At 33.4% G+C, this 24511-nt stretch overlaps 2 protein-coding genes across 2 annotated transcripts in view; both read right to left on the bottom strand.

Moving 5' to 3' along the window:
• Positions 1-226, bottom strand: part of LOC127093632 (uncharacterized) — a 1254-nt gene extending 1028 nt beyond the window's left edge. The window contains exon 1 of the mRNA XM_051032573.1: positions 109-226. Within this exon, the coding sequence (XP_050888530.1) occupies positions 109-226 (118 nt within the window). The remainder of the gene's footprint in view (positions 1-108) is intronic.
• Positions 227-3067: 2841 nt separating this feature from the next.
• On the bottom strand, positions 3068-19348 carry LOC127091251 (exocyst complex component SEC3A). The gene is made up of 25 exons (XM_051029833.1): positions 19060-19348; positions 18346-18416; positions 17999-18079; positions 17816-17883; positions 17602-17704; positions 15343-15500; positions 13539-13656; positions 12334-12438; positions 10935-11036; positions 10710-10847; positions 10279-10407; positions 10104-10184; positions 9935-10009; positions 9566-9739; positions 9342-9483; positions 8758-8822; positions 7173-7343; positions 6997-7076; positions 5153-5234; positions 4636-4733; positions 4415-4523; positions 4246-4314; positions 3862-3927; positions 3688-3777; positions 3068-3306 (listed from the first exon to the last, which is right to left on the bottom strand). Exons 1-25 carry the CDS (start codon positions 19232-19234, stop codon positions 3196-3198), a joined length of 2661 nt encoding a protein of 886 aa, XP_050885790.1. The 5' UTR covers positions 19235-19348; the 3' UTR covers positions 3068-3195.
• Between the last annotated feature and the right edge of the window lie 5163 nt (positions 19349-24511).

The following is a 24511-nucleotide window of genomic DNA, read 5'->3' as shown; positions in this document are numbered from 1 at the left end:
AATAGTACCTTTATGGCAATAAACTAGAAAGTTTTGTAAAAGTTCTTCTTTTTCGACCAGTCCATTCATCAACCATTAGAGTACAACCAAATTTCTTTCAAATCTCACCATATTCCTCTATCAATTTTCTCACGTCTTCAACCCATTTATTTAAAAAATACCCACAAATACTATGCATAGTTGAAACTTTATACCTCGGACTCATGTTGCGAAGTGCATCAGCCATAGATTAAAAATATGCAAAATTAGCTACATTGAATGGAATCGAAGAATCAATGAACCGTCGAGATGACACTTCTCCACCACTTCCTAATTTTGTAACACGCTTTTTAAAGTAGAATGAGCTCTAGGAGTTGCTCTAGGCATAAAATAATTACAAATACAACTATTACTCTTTTAAGACGCAATCACTGAATCTGGTCTTGATTGTTCTACATTCATTTCTACTACAACAGTCTCTTGATAGTAAGATCAACATCCAAATTTTGTGTTTCAGTCTTTCTTCTCTTGTTTGCGACTTCATCAAGATTTTGTTTTTGTTGGGGGAGTAGTCCTGGTCCGTTTTTTGACTTTCGATACAAGTAACCTGGTCCCTTTCTGAAACCAAAGGCTCGTGATACCATTTGTTGGGGGAGATTTTTCACTAGGGAGCATTGAACATAGTGGGACTTCCTTTCTAGAGCAACACTTGTGAGAGACACACCACATATTCACCTAAAACCTTAAGGTGATAGGTGAGTGGGTTCTCTCACTTATAAATGCTCAAGTCTCCACATTATCAACCAATGTGGGACTATTATCCACACTACTCACACTTGACACATTCTCAATAGTTTTCCCCTACTGTTCTGGCTGGAAATGGATTGGATTTGGAGATGTAGTTTATTTCAATGTTGTGGAACGAAAAGAGTACTATATTTGTTAATTATTTATTTAGTAGTTAATTAAAGTGATCAAAATTAAGATAGTTTTAGGGATGATAATGGATACTCATGGGCAGAGATACTAGTCCTCCGCTATCCGCTCCGTTTAACAAATATGATATTCGTACCCGCCTCATACCTGTGCAGAAATTTGTCAGATGATATATGTGTATTTTAAGATATTCGTAAATATTTATGAATATTTTGTTTATTGTAATTTATTATTTTTCTTATATAATTTATATAATGTAAATAGAAAATTATGTTTATAATTTTTGAAGAAGACACAAAACAAAAAGAAAATGTAGAAGAACGTCTGCATTCACTGATATAAACACGCATATCAAAAAAAGTAAACCCCCACCACCATTGCGTATTGTTACTTATCGGATATAGAATAGATCTGTTTCTTTTTGTTCCTACGAATAGAATGTTCCTTTCTTTCTAAAAAACTAGAACAAATATCAATTCTACTAGAACAAATATAAATTCTTTAATGCGAGATAATTTACTAAAAGGGGAGGTCCATATTTTTCGAGCCATACCTATGGCAGATTTTATTGGCCAATATTCATGTTATTTTTCATATTGATACTAGCTTGTCAAACTCATCAAATAATACTCTAACGATACAAGTCTTGTTCTTCTACATCGATACGCTATGGAAATGCTCGCAGCTGGGGACATGTTGAAAAGACAATGTGGAATTTACTACGTCTTACCTTCACAAATAAATGCAAAGCTAAAAGAAAAGAAAAATGTTCATCGCTCCTTCAGTTATATTGGTTGTTTCAAATGCAGTGAAACATGGAACATGGTTATCATGTTCTCTTCGGTGAACTTCAAACCTCAACCTGAATTTCTGAGATTTAGATTGTCAAATATTGACGCGTAACCACTTCAAATTCTATTGCTATTATTCTCATAGTTAAGTAATCTTTCTTGAAAGTGTCGGTCACAGCCTCCATTGAATTCTCATAGGCGTAAAACTTGGTTCTAACATATAACTCTTAATTATTTAAGAAGTTATTATCTTAAATTGGATCGCTCTTTCAACATTAATGAGTTTATCTGATATTTTATTCTTTTAGTTTTAGAGTAAATAAAATAATTAGATTTAATATTTCAATTTTAACGAATTACTGTCCCGAGTAATTCATTTAAATCTTTTATATAAAAAATATTCAAAATTAAAATGAATCTGAGATAATTCTCTTTACTAAAATATTCAAGTGTTTGTGAATTCAAAAGTTATCATAAGTGGGATATATTGAATTGGAATGATGCAAAGAATATTAATTAGAATGTCCAATTGAAAATGGATTTTGAGACAATTCTTTTTACAAATGGTCAATAATTATGAGACCGATAACGTTTTAATTTGAAATTACCTTCTCCGTCCCCTATAACGAGTGACCCATTTAGAATAAAAGAATATTTTAAAATAAATGATCCATTTCAATTTTCAATATTTTTTTTTCAATTTTATCCTATAATTAATATTACTTTCATCATTCTCAATCATTCATTTTTCTTATTCTGTGTAAAATAGTCAACTAACTGAGTCACTCGTTTTGGGACGAGTATATTGGTTTTATTGTTATTATGCATGTAGTATTTTGTGCTAAAAATATGGCAAAATTCCATATAGAATGATGAAACCCTTCTAGTGCAGTTGTTTGTGTATTTAAGTTTCACAAAACTGGTGGATACAACTGAAAGAAACTTGTGCCTGAAATTGTAGTCAATTCAGCATTTATTTCACACAATTATTGGTCTAATAATAATGGGTTACGAGAATACTTGTGGAAAAAAAGATGAAAACAGTGGGAATAAAAGTAATGTTTCTTTAAAATATTTATTACGTACCGGAGAAAAGGATGTATACATTATTCAAGATATGTTAATAAAATAATAATAATAATAACCTAGTTAAAAATTTAAAAGAACCTTATAAAAAGAAACAAAGGAAAAACTCAAAAAAGTCTTTAATGACAAATATTGCATTGAAAATTAAGAGTTCATTTTCTAACTCTCATTTTCCCTTTATCACGTCCTTCACATCTCATTAAAATAATAAAAGTTAGAACAAGTGTGCACATTTTATCACATTTGTTCGAAGATAGTTAAATTATGTTCCAAAGTTAAATCAACAAAAAGATGTACTTTATTGAATAAATAAAGTTACATACAACAATGAAAAATTAAAGGAAAAAAAAAGATTATAAGATGGAAAAAAGAAAACTATACATACACAAACATCCTTTACATGTTAGCTATTGCCTAAAAGGTCTTTCATCTCTGCAACAGATGGGATTGTCTCATTAGGGTAAATCTTAGCCACAAGTTGAGCAAAACTTTCATACTTGTCAAGAAACTCCTTCTGCAAAAAAGTTAAAGAAATTGTTCACTTTAATGCATTTTCTGTGTCTGTTTGAATTTGCTCATCTTAAATGTTCTTTTTTTAAAACTCTCCTAAGTATTTAGGAAAAGTAATCATTTTTCTATAATTAACTAGTTCCCAACATGTTTGTTTCATTTTACAATCTTTCCATTCACAAGACTGCACATTACTAGTAGATATCATTTAAATCCAATTTAATTGCATTTTGCATGTATCTCATCGATTGTAAAATTGCATATTCTCTTGGCACAAAGCTCAACTCATGGAAAATAAAATACTTCGGTTGGTACTATTTAATAAACTGAACTAATGTAAATATGAGATATCTTTGCTGGCCAATAAGGATTAAGTACAGCATACCTTGCATTTGTCCCATAAGGAAGGTAGCAGTTCTTCTGAAGTCAAATTTTTTTGTAGTTTCTTATACATCGCATTAATGGACTTGTCAACCTGCATAGAAGAGCAAAAATATAATTTACACAATAAGCATACAATAATATGAAGGCTATTTAAAGAAGAAAAGAATCAGCTTACCCCAGATAAGCTGGATTTCAACATTTTCCGAAGATCCATTTTTGACAGCCCAAGCTGGAAAGGTATCTGAAATTGATGTAAAATATTATAGAACTTTCAGATTGTTGAAAGTCAAATGACCAGACTTTCAATTTAGACATAATTAAATGTTTCCAATCCTTTTCATTCTCGATTTGTTTCAATGTATTTATGATTGCAATTCTTATGTAGTGTATAAAAATATATACAGCCCATAAGGAATTTCACTTTAAACAATTAAAAAAACAATTTCTGGTCTATACATAACTGTATCCAGTTTGTTAAGACAAATAATTCTAGATATGGTGAGATACTGTATACCCCGAGGCTATGAAAGATTAACAGGACAGCATTATACAAACTAACCTCTTCAGGTGCAACGGTGAACATCAAATCCTCAATCCTTCGAGCAAACAGGAAAAGGCGTTCAAATTGCTTTCCAAGAGAAAAAAAAATGTGTTAATGAGTTGGGTCCTAAAGAATGAGTTCCAGAGCAGCTGAGAAAAAGATGAAAAATAGGGGAAAATTCACTCACAATGTATATAATCATGCTAATATGGCGTGTGCAAGCTTGTTCATAGGCTTCACTGGCCTGATGATAAAACTTGGCCAGAGTGGGCACGATGTTGGCTAGGTCATACAAACTAAGTCAACCACAAAAATAAGTTAAAAATGACAGTGATCTTCTTCTCAAAGTTAACTTAATAAACAAGAACTGAAACAGCCTCTTGGCAGACGGGCAATGGAAACACTTGCCTATTCTGAAAGGCAGCATAGTTCTCAAAAAGAAAAATATCTGCATACTTTGGATCTGTTTGTGATATTTTTTCTAAGGTTGCAAACATTACGCTAACCTGTTAAGTAACATTACCACCAACAACAAACATTATGTCAATAGTTACTCAGTACATTGAAATAAAAAATGATTATGTATTTCTTTCCACCTATTTGGAATGCAGATAAAAATTTAATAATCAATAAATGAAAGTGCTCGCAGTAACTGTCTGTTAGGATACAGAATAAGAGACATTTCAGTAGTTAAAGTGGTTAGTTGCTTGGTTAGTTTGAGAAATATTTGTATAAATAGGAGGATACAAGAACTGAGGGAAATGATTGAGTAATGTAAACATTTAGCGATAGAGTAGACAAAGAAACTCTTGGAAGAGAGTTCACTGATTTTTATCCTCCCCATTTTTGGGAAGCATATGCTTGATTCCCATCAAAATCCGAAGAAATCATAAAAACAGGACAGTGTTTTAAAAGACTGACTTACAAATTTTGTATATGCTTGGTCAACCAAATCCCTAGACTGTCCTTGAATGTACTGCTCCATACGAGTTGCAAGGGTTGCAAATCTGTGCAAAATAATCAACAGAGCATTTAATATCAACTGTGAAGAGAGAATGAGTTGAAATAAATACAAACTAGAAACTAGCAAATATTAGCAACTGTAATTGCTCACTAAACAACCATATTTCACATATCTAACCCTCAGACCTTGAACTACACGTCTACACCTAACTATACCCTGATACAATACCAACTTTCATTTTTGCTAAAGTTGATGGAGTAGAAAATAATATGACTACTGTAATCTGTACAAAGCACATTTTACATATTCTACGCATCGGAAGCCTTAAGCATTTGAGTTTGGGTTGGGTAACACAATCCTACAAAATAAGCTTGGAAGGTAAAGACTGCCCACCACTAATATATATACATATTTTCAGGCCATATCTTATCCAATTTGGGACTCCGAAAACACACTCTCACACCCGGGACTGGGCATCCGGTGCATGACCCAAGTGACCTAATAGCTGGTGGCCCAACAGATTTTGGATAAGATCTGATACCATATTAGTTTTTATATTGGGTCTAACTCATTTTTACAAAAACATCCTGTAAGGTGAGAATGACAAAACTGATTTCAAATCTTATCTTTATTCAATGTGGGAGTTATGTTTTTTCCAATACACCCCTCACGCCAAGTACTATTCAGCTTGGTGCGTGGATAGAAATGATGGGTATCCCAACGGTTAGACTCTAATACCATGTTATATGGGTTTGGATCTCAGCTCCCAGAATCTAGCTAAAAAGATAAGGGAGTCCAAGCACATTCATACATTCAACAACCGAGAACCTTAGCAATAAGGGATTCTAAAACAATTTCAATATCCACACTCACGCATAGCATAGGTCCTGGGTCTAATTCTCACCTAACCATCCTTAACCTCCTGGGTCTAATTCTCACCTAACCATCCTCAACCAGGTTCTAATACCATCTTAAAATTTAAGTTAGATCTAAGCAATCCTACAAAACAGTTTGTAAGGTGAGGAGTGCCCACCATTTATATAAACATATTTTCAAGTCATATCTCATTTTGATGTGGGACTCTTAACACCTAGCAATACAAGAGAACTCTCTACTTTTTTAATATTAAGTGTCTCGGAGCAATTAAGATGTATAGTATTAAATGTGATCCTGAGCATTGAATCCAAAATGCCGGAGGCGGAGAAACCATTTTCAAAGAAAAAACATAAATTTGAAATGTTATAACTTATTAGATATCTGAAAACATGAACTTTCAACCTCACTCAATTTTTTTTTCATGTGGGTCCTTACAATTGTTAATTTGGAATGGAACTGGCTCCAAAATAGATGGAAACATTAGAAGCTTAACACATTAATGCATGCAAGCAAGGGTAAGATGATTTATGCATTTCATGTGATTCTTATGGCTATGTATCTCCACACACATCAGCAACTACATAACGATTTCATCTACAATTAAACCAAACTACGAAAATAAACTCAACTTATACCAAAATTAAAGAGATACACTTCACTCAAAAGGTAAATTATCAGGAATGATTAAGAAAAAACATGTATATTTCAGGAACCCAAAAACAAACTACTCCAACTCATAGCAATTTGCAAAAAGCTTAGTACCAAAAGGGAAAATTTGTAGTGTAACAATATCTTATATGAATACAAAATGGTTAGCCTTTCACTGCAATAAAATTTGTATGATACAACTGTTTTATAATGCTCAAAGAACATCCTACTTCTTTGGAGTTTGGAGAAGAGTAAAAGTAGAAAATATGGATTCATTTTACCTGGGAATGTAGGATAGGACACCGATTTGGCGAACATTGCGTTCATTTCTTTCAATTTGATGGCAAGCTTCATCAACAAACTGCCAAAAGATTTCCAAACAAATGATTTGGGTTAGTGTTTTAATCTTCAAAATATATTTGGGAAAATATTCTTCTTCAATACACTAGTAACCTACACGGCTGAACTGCATAGATATCCGAGACTCTAGGTCGCCAAGCAAAAGCCGTACAAATCCTGCGGCATCAGCTTTCTGACCAGAAAGATAACGTTCTGTTATTCCATGCATTGATATGCAGCGTAAAGGATCAATCTTGTATGCCCAATCCACAACAGCATAAAAGTCTTCCTGAAATCATATAGAGCATCTTTATAGCTGAAAAAATTGGCTTTTTTTAAACCATGTTAATAAATACAGGCTTTTAAAATTAAACTATATTACCTGCAACTTATAAAAATATCATTTTATAAGGATAAATATGTTGTTCAGTCTGACTATAACGTCATATTTGTTAAGAATGTGTGGTTTGGCCTAACTCAACCCTACAAACCGGTTGTTAGAGTGAGGACTGCACTTCTAAACGCATGTTCAGGCCATATATTGTCCGATGTGGGACTCGTAACACACCCCCTCACGTCCAGGACTGGACATCTGGAGCGTGGAAATAAATGGCGGGTGGCCCGATAACGGAAACCATAGTAGGTGGTCCACCGGATCTTAAACCAGACTCTGATACCATGTTAAGAATGTGTGGTTTGGCATAACTCAACCCTACAAAACCGGTTGATAGAGTGAGGACTGCCTCCACTTATAAACACATGTTCAGGCCATATATTTTCCGATATGGGACTCTTAACAATATTGACCATTCAAAAAATTCAATTATATTGCCTAAGCTTCGTTTTAAATGTTGCCTTGTATACCAAAATTAGTGCATTCTGGCATCTAGATTCTGTCAGAGACTTAGAGAGCCTCAATTTTATACTTAGCATTGCTGTCATTTGTATGTACTACTCAATATAGGATACATATGTTGAAAACTTGTTTGTACAAACTGTTCATACCCTCTAGAAAGCTGTGAGCTAACTAGAAGTATGCAAATATATGAAATTCACACCATCACTAAGGGGAAGGATAGAGAATTAAGCCATATACATTCCCCAATTTATCCTGGATTTGGGTACACTTGGATTACAACTATGTTAGAGATGAAAACACAAAACAGTAAACTTGGATCCTCTTTACCATTGTAGTTTATTTTCCTACTCGTCAGGTGTAAGTAGCTGCTCCTTATGGACTGGTTAAGGGGGATAGACTAGGAGGCTGATTTGGACAGGTTCTTGGAACCAAAGGTTGGTTCCTCTGTCCATATTATGTCTATATTGTGAGGTCATTTTTGGGATTAAGATTGACTTAGCTGAAAAAGGTAGAGCAGGAACAGTCAGATTTAACCTGCTTTCACTACTTAGGCTGGATGTTAACCCCTTCAATGGCCTCCCGTTTAGTTTCTAAATATTTTTTTTATAAATTTTCTTGTGAATGATGTCTTTTCTTCTACTTCTGTATGTGTCTTTTCTTCCTTATGAAATAACTTCTTCCAAACCACACAAAATTATCTCATCACAAGAAGTTAAAAAGTATGTACTCTAGTTTACATGCTCATCACGTAACACTGAAAAGATCCAATATCCAAATCCTTTCATCTTTTCAAAATATCAACAGAATAAAGGTAGATTTGAAAGTGGAGCACGTTTATGCATACTTGAATTCCATCCAGTAAATCCTGAAGTGATTCATTTAAAGCTGCAAGCTCCGCAGAATTTTTTCCTACAAAATGGAAGAAATCGTCATTTTACCAAAAACAAATATAGAAAAACTACATTATGCAACAACTAAAATCTTTTAGGTGGAGTCAGCCGTGTGCATTAAACGATATATGGATCAAATGGTTTAAGTCTCAATGTCATAATAAACCATGCTGTCATTAATAATGACAGACCATTTAATCCAAATCTCTTCTAATGGTTCAGGTTATAGCTGCCTCCTTCTACCTCTAACTATTGGACTATTTTCTATTGAATTATCCTCCTTAACGGTGCTTCTACAGGTGTTCTCCACGCATGTGCAAACCACAGAAAGAATGCCTACTTGCAATTCATAGCGCTGAATGGAGGATTGTGCAATTCATAGCGCTGATTGGAGAATTGTGTTACGCAGTTAAAAGTCAAATAAAACCTTGTTGAATGTTTACGGTATGGACCATCAAGTGAAAATCCATCCTACTATACACTAGATAGAAATTCAAAAGCACAAAACTGCTATTTGAAGAAAGTCAGAAATATATACCAGATTTACTGTCATTCTCATCAATGTCCATAATTCCCAAATCATCATCATCGTCATAACCAGCTTTATTTCCGTTAACAACACCTCCGGGAGGAACAAGTGTGGGAACTTCAAAGCACATGAAGTGTGCAAAAAACGAACTCTGCAATGTAAACCATGAAGAGTTATACATTTCAAATATCAGATAAATTTGTGTTAAAAATAAAGGAATATTAAGCTTTCACCTCATCCACCAAAAGTGGAATAAAGATTGTGAGCATTTTTGCATATGCATCAGAGACCGTAGAAGTATCGGTAGCATTTACATTCTGACCAGAACCAGTTGAACCTTCAAGCCACACAGTTGGATTTCTAGATGCTTTTGTACTAGCACGGAGTTCATTTGCAAACTCCCGGGCCTGTACATGAATGTGTGAAACTTTCAACTCCATTGATATCCATACGAAAACATAAAACGAAGTACATGTGATCTAGAACTCACATGTAATAAGGTTACTTCTCAGTTTATAAAAGATGAAAGAGGAAGTTGTGGAACAAACTTTGACATCTTATGATAAAGAAACAAAAAAAGCAATATGTATGATGTAACGGACCTCCCGGCGAAGAAGCAAGTTTAGAGAACTGCAATAAGCTTTTCTCAGTGGACCCAAGCAATTCTTGTCAAGACTCTGCAAGTACGTAGGAAGATAATTTAGGTAGAAAACAAAGAATATCACTCAATATACAAATGCAAAAGGGATAGTAGGTCCTTCATATTTAAACCTTCAAATGTTGAAGAAGACGAGCATATGTTCTGCACTTATACCGCAGGTCAGCATGATCAGGCCTCTTCAACTGTCCCCTCTGTTTTAGAGTAAGGAGGGAGACAATGTGAAACTAATAGATTCAATCCAAGACTTCAAAAGTAACAATTCAGTATTGAATGTATAGAAAATACCTGAGAAAAGTAGCTTTTATCACTTATCATGAAATCCACCAAACTAGCAAAGTAATTTCTCAAGAATTCAGAAGCTCTCCTGACAAAAGTAGATTTTAATTTTTCAAGTTCTGCACGCTTCTCTTTAACCTGTAGAGCAGGGAGACTGATCAAAACAGGTAACTTTTAAGTCACATACATATTTTTCAGAGTGCTCTCTCTATGATCCCAAATTCATATAGAAGTCTCAATTCTCTCCAACCAACCAATTAAAACGGTAGAAATTAATGAATAAAAACCATATCCGTGATACATCTCTAACAAATAATACTTCTCTAACAACACAACAAGCATTCAATGTCCCATGAACAAAACTGTCTCCTAAATGGATAAATCATAATCAACATGCTTTGGCAGATGATTTAACAAGAGAAAATAATCAGAGAACATACAGCTTTCATGTTTGCATAAGTAGGGTCAATATTGGGCACTTCAAGACCACGCAAGGCACTAGTCAGCCATTCACATGCCTCTACATTTTGCAGCATCCGATCTTCATCAAATGAACCTCCCGTCAAACACGCTGCATACTACACCCACAAAGGCATCATTAAAATAACTAAGCTAGGTAAGTACATTGAGCTAAATTAGATACAATTTACCAATCATAGGCATACCTCAGAAGGGACACGCAACCGCTCAAGAAGTGTATCGAGCTCCTCAATGAGAGATTTGTTATTTACCGACTGCATTTGCAAGCTGTTATTACGGGTTTCTATCTGGACACAGAAACACCATTAAAACAAACAAAAGTAAGAGACCCACAAATTTTAAAACTTCTAATCTGAAATCATATCAACTAGACAACTTAGAAAGCACACAAAAGTGGATAAAAAATTCAAGGCAGCAAACAACTTTCCCAGCACCAAAGAAAGGCTGCTTCTAAACTATAAACTAAATTTTCAAAGATATCATCTAAATCTGAGTAATATCATTTTAAACTCGAAAGGAAGATATTAAAAAGGGAAAAATAAAGTTTTTCTATTTTGCTTCTTTTGGAGAAAAGGAGACAACTTTGGAAAGAGAAAACGGTATAATGGAAGGTGGATAAAAAGTAAAATATCCACATGACTGATTCGCACACCAGAGAGAGAGGTGGTGGCAGAGTGAGAGAACCCTCAATCCCTCTCTATATCAAAATTCCCTAATGAGACCATAAGACAAACTACAAAGAGGATAAGAGACGATGTTTGTAGACTTCTATTTTCAAATGAAGAGGCAGCATAATTTCCTTTAACACGAGAAATTTACTCTTACTAAACATGATTAATACTCTCTTCAGTCCCTAATTTTTAGTACCTTTAGGGGGGTAGAATGTGTCCCCTAAGTATAAGCAGTCTTTAAAATTACTAGGTGCTTTTATTTATTTTCCAAACATAACCCTAATTAATACTACTAATTAATCTTGGAATTTGAAAAGTTAATATTGAATATATCAATACACAAAGGGTAAGTTAGTAATAATAGTTACTACACAAATTGAATTTGAAAATCAATAACCGAATTTTCAAAATAAATGATTCAATTCTCTCTCTTTTCTCTTGTCTTACAGCCACTATCCCCTCAAACAAACAAAAAACTGCTCTTATTTAAGCAGGAAAACCCAAGATCATCCACCAGAGATTCTTTGTATCCTGTTCCTGATTAAACTGGATTGGACAGTGTAAAAAATTACCAAGCAGCTGTTTCCAAGGAAACATAAATATCAGGAGAGATGGGTGCTTTATTTCCATTTCTTAACTTAAGGACTTTGGGAAGTAAATTTCAAGATAAGTATAAATGAGTAAACATTATAACAGAAAACAAAACAGGTAACGTCAATATAAACGAGGTTGAACCATTAAAAATTGAACATGGTATACTAGACTAATGCATAAATTTCCTTTTCTTTAATTAACAAAGGAACAAAGAAACCACACAAATGTGTAGTGATCCCAGCAAGTACAACCCTTACAACCACAAGGTAAGTTGTATCAAGGAAAAAAATAGTCTCGCTTGAAGGTTACAAGCCCTTACTGATGCAATATCCTCTCTCATGTGCCGGAGTTTTACATTGAATGTGCCTAACCATTCATCCATATCTTCTACACAATTTGTTGCTGCTTCAAGCCCATACAACACCTGCAACGAACAACTTACTATAAATTTTACATAATGATATTATTAATATTGGTGTGAATGATATTATGCTGAATGTTATTACATGAGATAGGTCAAGAGATTTTGATGGCATGTAGGGAGTGTATAGAGAGATTTTGAGGGCATGCATCGAAGACCTAAAAAAACTATAAGAGAAGTTATTAAAAAAGATCTCGAGATTAACGATTTCGATAGAAGCATGGTCCATGGTAGAACTTTATGGCGGAAGTTGATCCATGTAGCCAACCCCATGGGAAAAGACTTGGTTGTTGTTGTTGTTACATTAAGGGTATGGCCTCGGGGAGATAAATACAGAGGGTAAATCCATTCTAGATTTTTCGTCAGTTTTTGATCTTACTATAGTTAATACATGCTTTAGAGAAAACGATGAACACCTTATCACATACAAAAGGGGAGTGATATGTTCACATATAGATCTATAAGAACAAGGGGGATATACAAAACTGTGCAACTTATAGTGAAATTATAGAAAAGAACGGAGACTAAGAAAAGAGTGGAGTCATACCATGAAGTTACTGATAATCAATTTGACTTCATACATAAGGAAACGATCTATTTACTATGTATCTAGTCTGATATAAACTAAAACAGGACAATCAATTTGATTTCATACATAAGGAAACGATCTATTTACTATGTATGTAGTCTGATACATAAGGAAACGATCTCTTTGCATAGTGTATTTAGGTAAATGTCATTTCTTTTCTTTTGTTGACCACTGCCAACCAAAGAGTTGTGATGTGACTCAAATGTTTGTCCTGTTTGTTCTCCTTATTCTGTACTACAACCCACCTTCCATCTTTTACTGTTCTTAATTTCAACTTAATCGATCTAGCTTTAGCTGATTTACAGATTCTCTTCATCATGAATGATCATGTTTTGGTTGCATAAAGAGTGCTTCCAGTTTGTGTACTTCTTTTCTTCTTAATTTCAATTCTTATTGCAAATTTGGGTACAAGTTACATGGATAGATCCTCATTGTTAAGGATCTCCAAGTTGGATCACGTCAAGGAAGGTAACAACAACAAAAGAAAAGCAGTCAGTTCTGAGAGCAGAAATACCTCATTTATCAAAGGCTCGCTTTCTAAAATGGCATGCACATTTGCTGCTTCCAGAGCCTGGAGCTCTCTCTTAAGTCTTTCAGAAAATTCTTCTGCTTCACCAACACCCATTACATAACTGCATTTAGAAAATCTCAATCATTTGACATTGAAATTGTGAAATATGTGATCTTGCGCATGAATTATGCATGTCCAACTGACGTAATTTTTTTGTTTTTGAACTTTGACAAATATGTTTCAACATTTTCTGTTAATACATGAATTTTCTACACTAGGAAATAGGGATACAACCAGGGGTTGGATCCAAAAACATTTGATAGTGGGGGCAAAAAATAGTCTAAAATTTTCTCAAAAGTAAAGGACCACAGTGACCCTTGAAAAAAATTACAAAGACATCCTTCCTTGAGAGTTGAAAATTACCAATTTGCTTGTCACAAATTTCAAATGCCATACGATTATTCCATGATAGATATTAAAATATCTCTATGAAAGAATTAATTTAAGCGACATTTAAAATTTCTAAAAGCAGAATAAAATTTTATTAAATATGGTAACCAAAAAAATTATCCTGTGAGGGTAACTGCCTTGTACATAGATTCGACTCTGGATACGATACGATACAAACATAGATATGATACAACACAGAGGAGTAAATAATTTTTTTGTTATTATAGGACATAGCATGGCTATAATACAACATATGAATCCAATTCAAATTTAAAATTTACTTAAAAAAGCAAATAATAAATCGAAAGGGAAAAGAAAAAAGATCAATGTTTTAAAAGTTGGCATAAGTGATTGTAGATAGAATAAAACATTTATCTTGATGGCTGTGGTATTTCCATTTGTCTTGTGATAAAAATAAATAAAAATAGAAAGTGCAAAATACATCTCAGAAATGCTTTAAAAGTTGGTGTGAGTGATTGTATACACCATTGAAAAGAAAATGATCAGACAAAATTCACTTAATCAGATTAATTTACAAAGAGTGATTACACCTCAAATATATGGACATCCTATCACCAAATTAAGGTAATCAAACGGAATAAAAACTGTCAGCAACAAATACAAAATACCCATATAATTAAATATAGGGTTAAACAATATTTATTCCCTAAAAAAATACAGTTCTATTAAGTTTAATCCCATAAAAAATTACCACTCATTTTTATAAAACCTAGGGACTAAAAACTTATATGGAATGTAATTTTAAAAAATAAAAAATTAATAGGTACAAAACGACATATTTAACCTTTAAAAATATTTTCTAATAATACCAAAATTGTAACACCCAAACTTAAAATACTAAAAACTTTAAATCAAGAATTTTCGCATAGAAAGTTTCTAAATTTATAAACCTTACAAGATATACAATTTCATCAAACAGCCAAGTTTATAATAGCTAGTATAACTCTGAAAAGCAATTCCTAGAAACTAAGACTCTTGTCATGATCCGTTTGACATCAGTTAACATTGGACGATTGGAGAGTGTCACTCGCAGACGCAATAAAACAGTTATACCAAGGCTATCACTACAATTTTGAAGTGTCCTACATGAATATGTACCCAATAAAGATACCATTGCAATTTTGAAGTGTTTGTACTACCTTGTTCCTGTACCTATGTTGCAAATAAAATTTGGCTAGAAATAGTATAAGGGAAGAAAGAAATTCCCCGTGTCTCTAGAATTTAAAGGACTTAACCAGCAATTTATAAATAGAAACATTACTTCAATCATATTCTCACTCGGATCATCACAAGTATTTAATCCCTAACATTTTAGTTAGAGAAGAATATCACTTACGTTCCCAAAAGAGCTTCCATGTCCTCCATGTCCTCCTCCTCTGCCTGGGAGACAAGGTCTTTTTCAACATTGACTTTCAACTCTCTCTCAGTCATAATGGAAGCAACAGGGCCACCATCTTGCACATTACTCTGAGTAGCTACAGGGGCTCTATTTTCCTATTTCACATTTTGTAAAAATAATTATTTAACGGCACTTAACCACTGATGTGAAGTTCAAAATGAGAGAGAGAATTCAAATTAAGAAGACATCTATAATATTAATATGTTTGAAAGGGATATAAGAAGGGGGAAAGTAAGGATTTATTCAAATTAAATAAGGGAAAGTAGCTTTCCAATTTGCACAACTTCTAACTCCCAAGCAAGGTAAATAGAATTATCTTTCTTTCCTCACTTAGAAGCATCAAAACAAGGGGCTTAAATTCCCTTCCATCCTGCCATTTCTCTTCCCTCAACTTGAAACTTCCAAACAGAGTTAGAGCTTAAAATCCCCGGCATTAGAGATGGGAATAGGTTGCGCCGAACTAGGCTTTGTCAAGCCTAAGTTTGACCGGCTAAAAAATTCAAAGCCTAAACTGCCTATTATACCTTATCATAAGCTTATTTTTAGGCTTGAGTTTGGCCTTTTTTCGAAGGCCTGATTAGCCTATTAGCCAACTTAAAAAGCTTATATTATTTGGATATATTTAAATAAGCAATTCAACTAATGTTTAAATAGACTAAAAAATCAAAAGAACAATGAGCCTAATGTTTGTTTGCATTGACTTATCCGAGCTTACCTAGTAGCAGGGACGGAGCCACATTATGTGGTAAAGGGGCATGTGCCCCCACTAAATTTTTAATTTTTTTAATATTATTATATATTTATATAATAATTGATAAAAAAATATTTATTTTAAAAATAGTAATTTATCAAATAATTGAAAGAGTATTTTGTTATGAATTTATAATTTAAAATTATATGTAAAGTTATATGATATATAGACAAAATTATATCAAAAGTCTTTTAAATTATTTTTATGTAATAGATTTGTCATTTAAGTTTTTATGGGTAACAACTGCTCCTTTAAATTATCAAACATGTGCATCATTAGTCTTTTTTAACCGTGTAAATGTGTAAATTGTGGATGTAATTATTTTGAGTGGTTATGAAAATGATGAAGTACAATGAAAAATCTCTAAATGTTCTAAATGTTCTAAACAAGAAGAAAAAGATTTGAAATCAATCAAAATGACCAATTTGTTATAAAAGAAACTTAAATATATGAATAATTGTTTAGGGTTTCTTTTGTGAATTATTTATTTTAAAAATTAATTTTGAGTTTAAAATATGTTCGATTAAAATATAGCTAAATTGATTTTTTATTTAATTTTAAAATAATATTTTACTAAAATCTTTTTTAAAAAAAATCGCTTTATATATTTTTATTTTAATACTAAGATGTCATTATGAAAAATTATGATCAACTACTCATATCATCGTCAATTACTTATATATAAAAGTAGATAGATAAATATTGTTGTTGATAATGAAATTAAATAATTACATAAATAAAAAATTTAAATTTTATTAATTTTTTTTAAAGATAAATTTTATAATTTGTTATATATTTATAATTTTTAATTCTATTCGTCGTAGATATATTATGTTACAAATTCATAAATTAATATATTGCCCCCAGAACATAAAATTTCTGGCTCCGCCCCTGCCTAGTAGCATAAGTTTTGGGAGACTATTTGTTTGGGAGATTTATGAAAACAACTTATGACATTGTTCATAAGGTTTTTTCAACTTATTCTCATATAAGTTCTTCAAGATAACTAAGTTTTACTTTTATATTCTAATATAAAATACAAAATACAATAAAATAATAATAAATGTATTCTTTTTTTATTAAATTGATAGGTTTAAAAGACTTTTTTTATGACTTGTGGCCTAGCCTATTTAACTAAATAGTCTTATAAAAAAGCTTAAGTTTTTTCTGTTAAAAAATGGTCTGGCTTTGGCCTGTGTAGGATAGGCCGTAGGCCTGTTAGTTGGTCTGCGCTATTTTCACCCCTACTCGGCATAAAATCATGGACTTCATAATGAGTCAGACTGTGACATACTAACACTCCAATAATTCCATACATAGTAAAAAATACCTAATTATTATTATTAAGCAGTAATGTGAAAAAGTATTCATTAGAACAGAATCATGGCTATTTGATAGTCAAGAAATAATTAAAAGATTGGATTATAGAAGACCGTTGTATGTACCTTAGCCCAGAGAGCCATCTCCACAACATCTATTCCAACGACTTTAGGAAGGCGACCCAAAACATCTTTACACATGGTTAAGATGCAAAGAAGGAGACGATTCCTACAATAAAATAGAAAGACATGATTAGCAAACTTCCCTCTCCTCCCACAGAATAGAACTCAACCACTAAATAAGCCATTATTAGATTAACACTCTTCTCAACGATACAACCTGTCATCAATATTGCGCATTGTCCATTGTGGAGGAGCCACACTCTGGCTTCTAAGGTTATCAAATCCCTTCAAGATATAAACATTCATTAGTTCAAGAAGCAGCTGATTAGGAAGATATTAAGGAATTGAGAACGATAAGTATTGAATCAGATCACAAGAACTTTCTGTTATGGAACATTACCAATGTAAATGTACATCCACTGGGATCATTCGTTAAAACTTCTACTTTTGAGAGATGCTTTAGCTTGTATAGTTTTGCAGGCTGCAATTACAAGAAAACAATTCATAGAGGAAGGAATATTTGAACAAGAGGCTCGCGAATCCTCCAAAGTCCAATAAAGCCAATCAAACAAAAGCAAAAAATAAACATGGCGTGAGTAACAACTAACAACAGCCAAAGAGAGAGATCTAGCTACTTTGTGCATTGGATATGAAGAGTGTGTTGAGAGATCGTGAGCAGAAACCCGTAGAGACTAAAAAGTCAAGCATATCCAAAATAAAAGAGAAGAAAGGAAGAAGAAAAATTACCTCCAGAACTCCTCCCGTAGAATACTTCAAAACTCGAAGAAAAGCTGTAGTTGTCTGACCCTTTGTTAATGCTGCAGGAAATAGCAAGTTGTCACCAACAACAATACATATGTGAAATTTAACAAATAATTACAGGATAACACCCAGTGAAATAAGCACTCACATGTCACAATCAATTAACCATCCCTCAAACAACATCTAATTATTCAACCAATCGGTTAAATATTCAACTAGCTATTTCACAAAAATCATCATAAGAATGCAATAAGAACTTATGAAGCACTGACACCAGAAACACGACACCGACTGACACATCGACACCGATAATAATTTGAAAAAAATAATAAATTAAACTTAATCGCAAGTGTCCGTGTCGGTTTCGGACACCGACACTGACACACCTTTTTTCAAGAGGTATCAGTGCTACAGAGATAAAAAAGTAACAAAAAATGGAAGCAAGCAGCATTACTGAATAAACAATAGCTTATGCACCATAAAACCTAAAAAATTATTTGTCAAGTGAATCAGCATAGGAAATTGAAGCTAGCTTTTAAATGTCATTGTCATAGCTATAAAATCAATGTTCACATCAGAGTAGTTAACAATATCTTCAAAGCTAAAACACTGAAAAATCTCGCAGAAGCAAAATCAAAACAACAAGAAGCATAAGCAAGAGTTAAATTGAGGGCATGAAGAGACAGAGAAATAGGTAACTTGAAAGAGCAAGAACCCTAGGCTTGGCCATTTGACGACCAAGCTTGGAAGATTTTCCCAAGATCCCGTGACTCTTAGCGACACGGAGTGATAAGATGATTTTCTGCTTAGGATCTTCAATTGCAGAGATGCAAGCTCGCCGGAGTTCAACATCGTCGGCGCTGGATTTCGCCATTTCACGATTGTTTCTGTGATCTGAGAGAATTTTGGGGAAAAATCAACGGTTTTCTCGGTTGGTGTTAGATTTTTTTTTAGATTCCTTTGCATAGAGTGCGTCTTGTGTGTATTTTTTTTTTTTTTTGCCGTGAGACTTGGGTTTACTTTTCTTTACTGCTTTTTACCGAGAATGACCGTGGTTGGACTCACTTAATTACTTTGGTCCAATTTTTTTCAAAATTTCTGAATCTGTCTTCAAAATATTGCCAAAATTTTTATTTTAATCTTAATAAAAGAAATATTTTTTATTTATATATTTTTAAAATTTTAACCTTTAAAACAATCGCAACTTCAAACTTTTAGACATTGACTCATATTTAGAAATATGTATATTGGTGTTTACATTATTTTTTAATAGTCACTATTATAAATCAATTTTCTTTTTTTATTTATTCAGTTTAATCTATATAAATCATATTTATCAATTATTTATTAATTTGTAAGTTAATTTTATTTTAAATAATAATAACTAAAAAGTGTGATAATACTCATTACTTACTTATTATATTTATTTTATATTTATTGAAAGAAAATTTGATTAACCTTTCATAAAAATATTATACCTCAATTTAGGAAAGGATTTATTATAATAGAGAATCGATGTGTCCAAATTCAAACTCCAAACCAATTAAAAGATAATTGATGATGTTGTACGGTGGTGTAGATCTCGTTTACGACGGCGTGGAAAAAACTTTCATCGTTAACACTCAAACGCCCAAGTTAATTTAAGATTTAAGATGAATGTAGTAAAAAATGGAGATCAATGAATGTATATTGATATTGGCGTAAGAATTGATTTAGGGCCCGTTTGTTTTGCCTTTTTTTAAAAGTGATTTTTATAGTGTTACATATTTTAGTGTAAAAAAAATTTACAAAGAAACTTTTTATAAAAGCTTCAAATGAAATTTTGGTTTGAATAGTTATTCTTAAAATGTTATTTTAGGTATTTCATCCTTTTATCAAAACTTTTTTTGGATATCAAATTTTCAAAAAATCACTTAATTTTGAAGCTATTTCAAATAGCTTTTCATAAAAATTATTTTTAAGATACAACTTTTTGAAAAAATTGTGATTTTGACAATGTTTTGATCTTCAATAATGTATATTTATGTTATAGAATGAACAATTCAATCTTTTAATTTATAAAAAACAAATTTAGAAAAACTTATAATATTTTGAAAAACATTTTTGTAGAATCCATTTTCAAAAATACAAAGAAAAAATCCATTTTTTTAAAACTAAAACAAACTGGCCCTTATACTTTGGGTCAAGATGAGTGGATTTTATATGGATTGGGCCTTAGCCATTTGGATATTTGAGTGGCACATAATAGTTTCTCCCAATGTTTTGTCGGGCGAAGTCTTAAGTGATGTTGGTCGGCCCCCAAGATGTAGTCTGGTGTGAAATGAAACTGAAATATTTAGAATTAGTTGAAAAAAAATAGTGGAGAACAAGCGCATTAAATGTAGTCACATCATTGAAATGTTTCATAACCTTCTTTTTACATGTGTGGTAACGTGACTAGCTAGGGTATGGCGGAGTTTACAGTGCACTCGAGTGCACTAGACTTCACTTTATCCACATGGGAAAATCTAGTTATTGATCTTGTGACTTTTCTCTCTAAATTCTTCAATTGCTTATACTTATAAATAGGCAAAATCGAGTGTTTGGAAGTTTTTGCAACATTTCTCATTCAAACTTACGGCTACTTTCCCATAAAACTTATATGTTTTCTCTTCCCTAATAATATTATTAGATGTGATCTTCAGTATTTTGTTTAAATTATTTGCTTTTCTTCATCTTTTCATGCTTCACTGATTTCACATAACCATGTATTGTCCTAAACTCAAGCTTCTATCTTCAGCATTTCCTATTTTCTAGTCAGGATGAGTGATAGTGTGGTTGACCTAATGAGCGATTCTGAAGTTGAAACTTTGTTTGTCTCTATAATAGGGACATCCCTGATTCTCATATTCCTTCTCTTAATCACAATCACCTGGAACTAGAAATCATACATTTATCTGACAATTTTGACTTAGAAAAAGGTATCTAGGAATTTAATTGGATCATTATAAACCTTTTTATCAAATGTTTGAAGAGAATTTAATCGTGTTGAGGTCCATATGCCCCCACGTGTCTTGTCAGAGGAGCAGATATAAGCCAATCGACAGAGGAGATATTGTGTTAAATATTATATTCAGCTTCGCCTGAAGACTGATAAGTGTGAGCCCAGTGACGCTGATGTGAAGGCTTGTTTGGATCTTTAAAACCAACCAGACGAAATAGGGTAGGATTGGGTGGACACAAAAATAGCGGGCACTCCATCGGTTCTAAACACTGAGACTGCTATAAATGCGGCTTGATCTCGTTCTATGAATGTTTGTTCACAAGAATAAGGTCGCGGTTACCCTTTTCTAACTTTGAGTATATGCCATGAAGGATTTAAAAGTTGATCCTTCCAACTTCATTCAGGGTCTTAGGCGTTCATGAGGGTATTCCAGTTGTGTGTTGAGCATAAATCCTAGAAACCTTCCCTTAGATCATTCCTTAATATGTTCCATCTGAGACACACTTCTCATGACAACTTCCATAATCAGGGACTTATTAACTTTCATCAAGTACATTCTTAGTTTGACCCCTTTAATATAGACTAGGGAGACTTTTTGAGGCACTTCTTGATGTTAAAGCCCCTCACACCCATGGCCCATCTCATTTTTTGATGCCTCCCTGCCAATTATCCTCGCTTCTGTAAGAGTTTATACCCAAAGTACTAGTTTAAATTTTACTTTAACAGGGACACCCATTCCTATCGTACCAAGTTAGGCTCTCTTTCTCCGCACGAGGTGGCAATGAAGAAGAAAATATAACCTTGGTTTCAGGGGCTTGGCTACGAGGAAGGGTTTGGGCTTGGTGACGTTCCCCTACCGAGGTGAGAAAAAGATGGATTGACACTCATGCAATTTTGAGTGCAGTTAGTCAAAAGGAGAGGAAAGAGATAGTTGATGATAGTGGAGTCCTTGTGCATCTTTTTTTACATGCGCGATTGCATTTTTTATATAGCATGGAAAAGGTGAACAGGTTGAAGTTGTTCTACAATCTTTCAAATGCTCAAGGTATTCAGGCATTGGTGAATGGACTTTCACTTTTGCCATAGCTCCTTTGGTGACCACTGCTCTTGCATCAGCCTCTACTCCTATCTCGGCCACTGAGACTTCTACTTCTGCACCCGAGGTAGATCAAGTTATGCATGTTGTGGTTTAATTATGGAAGAGTCGTCCCGGCCTCCAGTTTTAATAAAGAGGGCCCGAGATGAAGATCAATGATCCCTCTACGATGAGGGTTATCCAAAATGAACTTGTTATTCTATGTATGATGCTTCGGGAATGGTCTTCATACGGATTCCATACGCCTTTTCTTCCCAACTTGCTTGCAATCATAAGGAGGATGCTTTTATTGTCTCAACGTCGGATTTATCCTTCATTTAAAATCTTCCTGAGGGGGAGAAAATGGAACTCGACTCTGAGATTACTCACAGTATGTTTGAGGTCTCTTTTATATTTTTCTTGTCTTTATTGGTCGATGAGACATCTTAGCTTCGGGTAATCCCACCAAGGAAAGGGGTGCTTGGAAAGGTAAATGAGAAGCTATGGAGTTAGGTGCTCTACTCTCCAGGGAGAGATTTTTGCATTGTAAGAAAAGGTTAAAGTTGCCACCTTTTTGAAAGAGGAGGCAAAAATCAATAGTTATCATTTCACTCTAGTTGCTCATGTAACAAAGTTGGAGGATGCCCTCAAAGAGGCATATAAGCGGTATCATAATGCTTTTGATTATTTTTAGGAAAAGAATCACCAGGTGGATGAGCATCGGAAAGCTCTTCTTCAAGAATATGAGGCTCATGTCAAGACCTTGAAAGCTCACCAAGACGAGGTATCCAATTTGAGGCAAGCGTTTTGTGATTCCCTTCAGCTGACTATGCAGATTATGCCTGGGGTGTAAGATCGAGTTGTGGAATAGGCGACGAAGTTCTGCCTCAATGTTGAAATTTCGGCCGAGGCGTTGGACCTATTTCAATCTCCTCCCGCGGTGACTCAAAAGCGTAGTCTGGTTACCTCAGCTTCAAATGCTTGACTTGATTTTTCTTTCCTTTGTATTTTTTTATTTATTGCAATGTTTCTCATGTCTTTGTGCCTGGGTGTAACAATATTTAATGTTTATGAAAATGTTTTTACCTCAATGATTTAGGTATTATTTATCTTAGAGTTTTACGTTTCTCTTCACTTTATCATTGTCGTTGTGTTGCTTCTTTTTGTCATTTGCGAATTGTTGTAACTCTGAGACTTATTCTTTTACCTTAAGATGCGAAGTTGTTTGCTTAGGTCATACCACTGAATCCATCGGCTACAACGGGACACCAGTTTTGGGTGTGAGAACCCTAATTGCTCACTTTGTGAATGAAATAGTGTACTTTATTGCAATAAAGTGGCAAATATGTCTCTTGAATTTTCATATTTTTGTGATTTGTGATTTAGCGTATTGAATGATGTTAGCTACCATTTTTGGTTGATACGCTTGTTTGTTGCATTTAGTGTTTGTTGTAGTAGTATATATATTTGTGCACCGTGTTTGGCGAGTTGCATGTGTTCCCTGGGTCGAAGCCTATGACTAGTGAAAATAGCGTGATATAGTCGTATATTTTCATTGTGCTCCACATCACAGAGGATCGCTCCCCAAGTAAGGGTAGGATCCTCGCCCCTGCTCACGCGGTGTAAAAAATATCTGAGCGTACGAACGCTCGATATACAACAAAGTTGTCATCGAAGTTTTATTTTTAAAGGGAAACATCGACAAAACTCTTGAAGAACAAAAATATGGTCGTCGCAACTAAATTTAGATTTAGGAGTCGGTTATGCATGTCATACCCCAATTTTATCCAGGCATTTTAAAACTTTCATACATCCGACTTTATCTTTACTTTGCATCATCTGCATAACATAACATGCATTTCATCGTGCACAATACCTAAAATATTGACTTGAATAAATTTTTGGATCTACAAACAGACCAGTTAAATTATTTATCAAATATGCGTAAAATTAGCGGGCAAAAAAACTTAAAGGTCAGGCCTTTAGACGTCAGTTTTATCAATCTACGTTTCGCATAGTTTAACCTGGTGTGCTTGTTTTATTTTTTTGACTATTTTTTCAGACGCAATTTAATCAGCCTAAGCATTTTCAAC

This window comes from Lathyrus oleraceus, chromosome 6, assembly GCF_024323335.1.
Source record: "Lathyrus oleraceus cultivar Zhongwan6 chromosome 6, CAAS_Psat_ZW6_1.0, whole genome shotgun sequence".
Taxonomy (NCBI): domain Eukaryota; kingdom Viridiplantae; phylum Streptophyta; class Magnoliopsida; order Fabales; family Fabaceae; genus Lathyrus; species Lathyrus oleraceus.
Note: the sequence above shows the minus strand (reverse complement) of the source record. Positions and strands in the feature narration are given on the sequence as shown.